The sequence below is a fragment of the Apaloderma vittatum genome, unplaced genomic scaffold, assembly GCF_000703405.1.
Source record: "Apaloderma vittatum isolate BGI_N311 unplaced genomic scaffold, ASM70340v1 scaffold39143, whole genome shotgun sequence".
NCBI lineage: Eukaryota > Metazoa > Chordata > Aves > Trogoniformes > Trogonidae > Apaloderma > Apaloderma vittatum.
This window is the reverse complement of record NW_009710521.1, coordinates 1-8,055: the sequence shown is the minus strand read 5'-3', so window position 1 is coordinate 8,055 and position 8,055 is coordinate 1. Positions and strand designations below refer to the sequence as shown.

The 8,055-nt window shown below is 51.0% G+C and overlaps 1 protein-coding gene across 1 annotated transcript; it reads left to right on the top strand.

Moving 5' to 3' along the window:
• Positions 1 to 3: 3 nt before the first annotated feature.
• Positions 4 to 2,354, top strand: LOC104268678 (chromosome unknown open reading frame, human C15orf57; the record flags this gene model as incomplete). The annotated part of the gene is made up of 3 exons (XM_009867315.1): positions 4 to 97; positions 805 to 961; positions 2,216 to 2,354. Coding segments are annotated over 3 exons (390 nt in total), but the record flags the coding sequence as incomplete, so codon positions are not given.
• Between the last annotated feature and the right edge of the window lie 5,701 nt (positions 2,355 to 8,055).

Below are 8,055 nucleotides of genomic sequence, written 5' to 3'. Positions count from 1 at the left end.
GGGGGCGGCCAGGGCCCCGCGTCAGAGGGCTCTTTCCAGACCAGCCTGAAGCCTTGGGCACCCCTCAGCGATTCGGAGGTGTATTTGGCATCCCTAGGTGAGTGTCTGGCTTGCCTAGGAGGCTGCCAACAGAAACAGGCCTGTGGCAGACAACCAGGGTGGCAGAAGTGGCTTTTTAAGCTTTCATTTCTGCTGGAGCGTCCCTCTTGCCTCAGCCACCGTTGTAGTTGTTTCACAGTGCTCTGAGTTCTTAGCATCGGATCAAGCGTGCCACAGCAACAAGGCATAAATTACTCCTCTGGTATTAATTACTGCTGCAGTTCCAGCTTGTTCAGAAGACACCAGCAGATTAATTTTTACAAGCAGGCTTCAGACTAGAGCCGCGTCTGTTTTCTCAGAGCCAGGATGAAAGCATAACACTAGCTCAAAGTTTCTCGTATGTATGCTGACTAAGGCAGTAGAAATAAACCCATTCTGTGTTTGTACCTGGCTGGGATGAGTTGCTGCAAATTCACAGCATCTGCCTGGATGTTTGGACAGGATAATTGCAAACCTGCTGAATTGCTGGAGCAGCACAAGGCAACCTCCAGAAAACTCAAAAAGTGGGCCACAGCGTTGTGAACTAGCCTGATTCAACTACTGACTGATAGGCTTTTTGGTAAAAAGCGTGATTATGAGTCAATACCTGACCCAGCTGAAGGAGGAAGGGGATTATAACGGGATGTTGCGAGCAGAGTTAGTGAAACTTGCTTTCTTGTAGCTTTGCCTTTTGTTGGATTATGCTGTGTCTTTGCCTCCTCACAGAGAGAAGGCTGAGGAGAATCAAAGGCTTGTCGCAGGAGGTGACCTCCAAGGACATGCTGCGCACGCTCTCCCAGGCTAAGAAGGAATGCTGGGACAGGTTCCTGCAGGAGAAGTTCGAGTCTGAACTTTACGTGGAGGGACACGACTCCGATGAGAGGTAAGAAGCCAGTCGCTGGGCAGGGAGTGCCACTTCCCTGGCTGATTTAAACGAGAGCCCTTCTCTGCAGCGTAGTTCTTCCTGAGCTGACACTGCTCATGGTCGCTTCTAGCTGAAGAGAAGATGATTCTTCTTCCATGAAGAAAATCTACTTAAGCTAGTTTGGGAGTTTAAATATGAGAAATGGTCCCTGGTTGTAGGGAGTTTTTAGTTCCTTTCTTTGACTGGTTAACTTCAATGTGAATTATATTTAAAAACAAGCTTTCATAGACGTATGTGCTCTCCCTACTGTTTTTAAAGGCTGGAGATGTTACCTGTGAAAGAATTCTCCTCCCTAGAATTTGACTGTGACATTAGAGGTCGCTCCCTCATGGTGCCAGAGTATTTGATTCTCACCCACCAACGTAATTAAACAAGCCTTAACTTTTAAGCACACAGATAATTTCCAGGACGTTACTGAGTGAAATTACACTCTTGTGACAGAGCAAGTTAATTGTGTTGTGGCAGCCTTGAATGGCTGGGATCACGCTGCTATAAGATGAGAACACACGCGTACATTTAAGAAGTACAAAATTAAACTTTTAGGACTACAGCCAGCGTTCAGACAAAGATGGGGCAGATCAGCTCTGGTCAGAGCAGCGTCAGTGAGGCAGCTGCAGGGCGCTGATCCTGCTGGTGTATATTTCTAAACACCCACAGAAGCCACGGCATGGTTAGCGTCCTGGAACGGACTTGTGCTGCCTCTTCCTTCTCTCATCTTCTGCTGTCATTAGCGGTCACACGTTTTTATCTGCGTTTCTTGATTTGTGTTCCCTTCCCCCCTCTATTTCCCGACCTGCAGCACAGCCAGGCAGCTGCAGGGATGGTTTCTTTGGGTTAACACTAGTGGTTTTATTTCTGGCCCAGAAAGCTGGAAGCGGAGTTGTAGTCTTTGGCTGCAGAGACAGAGCAGTGCTTCAGGAACCGAAGGCTGATGTACCTGCTAGGCTTTCTTTTCATTAAGATCAGCACGTGAAACTTGTCCAACCATAGTTTAAAAAGCCCAACTACAGCAGAACGTCTTTGTAGAATCAAAGATTCTGCTTTCTCCTGTGGCACATGGATCAATCTCGTGACAGATCTTACCCACGGCAACAAGGACGCCCGCAGAGGCACGAGGAATGCCCGTGGAGGATTTTCCTGATGCTTTTCTCACGCGTTCCTGCGAGGCTTTGCTGCTCCCTCATTTCACGTTGTGTCTTTCCTTCCCCTCAGCACGCTGGAACACCTGAAGCGGTGGCTGCAACCTGACAAAGTGGCGATCAGCACCGAGGAGGTGCAGTACCTCATCCCTCCGGACCCTCAGCCGGAAAAGCAGGAGGCCGAGGAGGAGCCTCCGGCCGCGGAGCAGTGAGAGGCGCCGGCTGCCCCGCGGAGTCACCTCTCGCCCCAGCCCTGCTCGAGGGGTATCCAGCAGCGGGTGGTAACGGGGGGGTGGGGGGAAAAGTGCCAACTGCCAGTGGTTTAAAAACCAACAAAACACCTGACACAAAACAAAGGAACGGCTCTGGAGCTCCGGAGACAGGGCCTGGCGTTTGGGCTGGGCAAGAGCTCCGACGCAGCGTTTGCAGAACTGAAATCTCACTTTGATCTTCTCCCAGCCTGGATGGGATTTGTCTGCAATTCATCAGATGATACCAGACAAAAAAACCCAACACACAGTTTTCCAGAAGCATCAGAGAACACAACGGTCTAGAATAGAACAGATAAAACCACCGAATCAGTTTTCCTTCCTGTCTTGTACCATTTTATTACTCAGTTGGGCATTTTTTTTTTCCTTTCCTCCAAAGTCCACTGCGGTGTGTTCTCCAGGTCTTCCCTCAACCCTGAGCAGGCCCCGAGCTGTGCCTGCAGGAAGGCAGCTGGTTTTCCCCTCCCTGAATTTGACACCCTAAAGGAAGCTGTTGTTGCAGACTGTAACTGTGTGACACACCCTCCCACAACACCTCTCCATGACAGAATGGGCTGGAGAGGGAATACTTTTTTCTTCTGCTGGTCCTTACACACCTGTCCTTTATCTCCTTCCTTATTCTGTACTGGGAAACCAGGAGCAATTACCAGGGAGGCTACAAATAACTCGTTTTCCTCACAACCTCACGTAGAATTCCCTGACTTTAAATATGCTCTAGTATAGAATTGTTTATTGCCCCGTTTAACTTTGCAGAGGGTCATTTCCGGTTACTCGCCGAGGAGTCTGTCCTCGCGTATAAACCAGGTTTTGTTTAACCCAGGCTCTCTGTCTTGGCGTTGACACGGAGGGTCGGTAGAGGGAAGCAGCCCACATCTGCTGCTGGATGCAGCTCGCTAAGACAGATTGTCGGGGCGGCTCTAGTCGGTGATGCGCGCTGGATTCGTACCGCGTTCCTTGTGTATCTGTATGGAAAATACATTTTTAAAAGTAGCTTCTTGACAGACCTTCTTTGTTTCCCCTCTCTCTACAATTACAAACGGTGCCATTGCCTCCCTGACAGCCGGTGTTCTCTCGGTGCTGCTTCGGCGCCGTGACTCAGTGTTTGCTCCCACGAGCAGCGTTATCAGCCCGACTCCCCGCGCCGCGTCACGCTCCCAGCTCCCCGTCAGAACAAACACTCTTTTCTCACGCTTGAGAAATCCAGTGAATCACCTGGAGGTCGGCGATACAAGACTTGCCAGTCTGCTCTCTTGTTGGAGGGTGGGTTTTGTCATCTTTTAAACGGCCCTTTTAATTTATCTCTAAAGACAAGTCTGCTTTCCCACGGTGCAGATTCCAGGCTGTAAACCTCTCACGTGGGACGTGAAGCCGTGACAAAGCTGCTTCTGAGCATTTACCAGAACAGCACGTGTGGAGAGAGATGCCGTCCCTCCGTGTGTGCCCAGGCTATTCCACAGCCAATACTTTTCCTTGTGATTAGCAACGACCATGAAGATGCTTTATATTATTTTGTCTGTGCCCGTTAAAGAATAGAAAGAAATTTATTCAGAGTAACTGTACCAAAACACGTCTGGTCCCAGGTCTGCACCCCCTAGCACTTCCTCCTGAGGAGGGACCTTAGTGAGAAATGAAACAGAGCAACTCCCGACACAGCTCAGAAGCCCAAGGAAAAGGGTCTGGGCAGGAGATGTCACCCAAAGCCATCCTGCTGCTCTGCAGGCTCACGCCCTCCAACCCAGCTGGGCTGGGAACCGTAGGACCAAAAGGCTCATCTGTCCTCCGGAGAGCAAACAAGAGATTCAAGAAAAGCTGTTTTCTAAGCACATAAGCTGCTTTTTCTCTAGTTTCAAGCGACCCACGCTTTTGCTGTGTAGAAACACCCCTGAGTAGCGCAGGAAGGGGACGACGTCCCGTGACGGTGCCACAGGAGAGGCGCTTGGGGGAACAAACTGGGAGCTTGAGCATCGTCCCCCTTTGGGAACCGGCGCAGAAAACCAGAGCTGGGGGTGCTCTGCGCTGAAATCACCACAAAGCCACTGAGGGCGCCTCTGTTAAGACCCTGAAGAACTTCTTCACAGGCTCACTCAAATCATGAGCACAGGAGAAGCGCAAGGTGTCTGGGCAGTGCTGTTGCACGCGGTGGTGTTGCTACACACAAGGGCTTTACTTCAGGCTAACGTGGTTTATTCTAGGGAGGAGCGAGCTGTTCAGCTCCTGGCAATCAAACCAACTCTTGCTGGTACAAGCAGCCTTTTAACCAGGGATTTCTTTCGCTTGTGCAGCGACACCAGCCTTCCTCTACGTGGGACTAGCTGAGGAGATCCCCAGCCTGCACAGAGAGACGAGGCACTACCCACAGCACCGCAGAGAGGAAAGGAAAGCATCAGTAGGTGCCGACGGGGCCGCAGTGTCTGAAGGCACCGATTCTCCAGAGGGTTATACACAAGCAAAGACCTGCTGGCAAATATGGGAGGTGATTTTTCAGGTGTGAGAAACTAGTCATCACAAAATAAGTGTTACCCCAGCGCCAGGGGGTTACCGCTTCACTTATCCATTAATTCCTCCCTACACAGTCAAGAAACATGCCAACTCTGGACCTAATGGTCATTTGGTTGCTGCAGTCCTCTCCGATTCCCTGATTACTCCCCCAACTCACAGAAAAGGTGATGGGCTGCTTCCCTCTACCAACCTGGTGGCCAGGCAGCAAGGCACAGCACAGGGAAATCCAGGTGCAGGAGCCTGCAGGGATTGCTAAAAGCCACCCTGGTGATCAGGGCGTAAAGAAAAACGGGTGGAGCAGGGCTCTGTCCCCAGCACCCAGCGATTCGTCACTCTGCCCTGGCATCCAAATGCCATCCCGCATCTCAAACGGTGTTTTACGAGCCTGCTGCTCTCCTTATCAGATTGTTCTGCCTTTTAAAGTCAACAGCCGCTCTCAGCCAGACCGTGATGTGGAGACAAAGATGATTTTCTTCCTGTTGGTTATCTGGCAGGGATAAGCACTCGCCCCTGAAGTCAGATTTAATAACGCCGGCCCACGTCCCTCAAACTGAGGCAAACGAACAGCTTTCTCTCCCCAGAAATCAGGATTTTGCAGAACTTCTTAAGACCTGCCTGACGATTTCCATTCCTCTTACCCCCCCAAAAAATCCAGCTGATTACAATGGCGTTGATTATTCTTAATTTCCCCTTACCTAAGTAAGCTATGAAAGAAAAGATGAAGAGATCCTGTGTGTGGAATCAGAGGCTTCTGAGGGAAACGGGCAACGACCTGCTCTGGACCCAGCAGCCAGGTTCCCCGGCCACATCAAATAACGAGCAGCCCCGTTCCTACACCCCCCTTGTCACGGGCCGTGCAGTACTTAATACATCTGACTTCAAAGCAATGCCTGTGAAGGAGCAAAGATTTGGTTTGCCACCCACAGGAGAAACCAAAAATAAAAATTGCAAAGCCCAAATCTTTTCCCGAGGGGCAATAACCGCTCCCAAGCGGCTTTGTGACAGGGTGTTTCTGAACAGCTGAGAGCTTTCAGATGGCAACGTTTGTCCTGACACTTCCAATAACAGCTTGGGAACTGTATTTTAGCCCAGAGATGCTGTCTGTAGCTGGGGGAAAGTGGCTGCTTATTTTTTTTTCAGGACAGGTTTTGTGAACGCAGGATGGATTCCTGGATGCCCCTCGCCCTGCCGTAAATGACCCCAAACCACCGGAGAGGCTCCAGGGATGCAGCCACAACTTCTCCAGTCACCAGAGGCTGCTGTTATTGTTTGCACTCGAATCTCATCAGGAGTCCTACATTAGTAACTTCATCTTTCCACCGAAATCAATATCGAAGAGACACTTGTTTCCTCTTTTTAATAAGCCAACGCAGCCACGTTACACTAATAAATGCCCAATTAGGGCTAATTGCTCCCAAGCCCCTGTTTCTAAAGTCGTTATCCACGTATCAATCAGCCACACAGCAATTTGCTAAACCGGAAGTCGCTTCCAAAAGGAGAGGGCCCCAAGCAGAAAAGGAGATCCCCAGAACTTCCTTATGTGACAGCACCTGCCCTATAAACACACAGTTCTGGCAGAAAATGAACCAACAGCTCAACATCTCGGGAATGCACCCACCAGGAAAAATCCAGAGCAGAAGCTTGAGCATGGGTGATGCTGCTGGGAAAAAGAAGGATTTTTTAAATCTTCCCCGGCCTCAACTCACCTCCAGGCAGGCGCTCCCACAGACAGGCAGCTCTGGGGTTTGAAACTCTTGGTTTTGGGTAACCTCTCCTCACCCTACTCATAGAGTGGGGTGGGTGCAAGGGAGCTCTTCCATAGCAGCACCATAAGGCTGAGGAGATGGGAACCCCTCACCACCAAAGGCAGCTCTTCCCTCTCCCAATGTGCAGAGCAAACCTGGTTTGGTTTTTTCCCGCTATATAATTATTTGCCCAAGTTCTGTAAAGCACTTTAATCGCTATTTCTAGGTTTAGCAAAGTGCTGCAGCTCCAGCAGCCTGCTGGGCTCTGCAGAGCCATCAGACACAGCCGAGGCTGCCGCGACCTTTCGTACCTGCCTGAGGAACTCATTGCACCCACAGCTGCTCAGCTCCACAGAGGTTCAGCTCCAGGCTCCACTCGGGTTATCCGAGCTGCCTGCCCCCAGGCCTGTCTTAAAGACCTGCCCCTCCAGCCCCAGCTGCTGCTGAGCAGCAGGAAGCTCGTTCAGATAACTCCATCCACCTTCTGCAGCACAGGGCTGAGCTGAGCCCGGCCCATCCCCAGGCAGGCGCTGAATTTAAGAGGAACATTTTCAGTGACTTCAGTCACACGGATCATGCCTGCTCTGAATCCAAAAATGCTTTTCTTTGGAGAAAAACCCCTCGGATTGTGACTGGGTGATGTCCTGAGCCTGCACATCCAGCTCCCTTCAGCACTGAGACTTGCAACCCAAAGGGAGTGAACATGGGTGCAAATCAATGAAGCAAAGGCACACCCACCCCCTTAAATCCCAACAGCTCCATGGCAAGAGCAAACAGCGTGTGGAGAGGTTGTTTCTTTGGTTTTAGGGACATCTCATCTACGCTATTCTCAGACACACAGGAGGGAACAGCGAGGAAATAAAAATCTGGTCCCTGAGCACTCGATGTGCATTGCAGAAGCTTTTACAAGTGCAAAGAACGTTTTAGTGCTGAAGCTTTTCCCCCAAGCTCTTAGAAACATCAGTACGGGTGTTACCTTTGAAGGTAAATGCCTGTTGATTGAAGAGGTCACATATTTCTGGTGTGCCTCTGCACCGGCCCTGCGAGCACCGAGGTTCTTGAGTACTTCTGTGGTAACAGGTGACCCGAGAGCTTTTCCTGGGAAAAGCTGGTGGTTTGGTGGAGAGAAAACCAGTTGCACGATGCCTGGCCCTGGCTCCCCTTTTCATCTGGGGCAATTCTTTTGGATTTCCTGGGGATGGAAATCAGGGACCGCCAGCACCGCCCCAGGCTGGCAGCCACCCCGGCCTGGCTTGGTTTTTCCTTCTCCGCCAGGACACAAAACGCACGTTGGTGTTGTTACCCCTCCCCACCACCCCTCGTTGGCAGGAGCCGCCTGGTTTCGGGGCCGGGCTAGTGCCGGGGTGCGTGTGGTGGGGTTCAGCTCCGCGTTGTGCCCC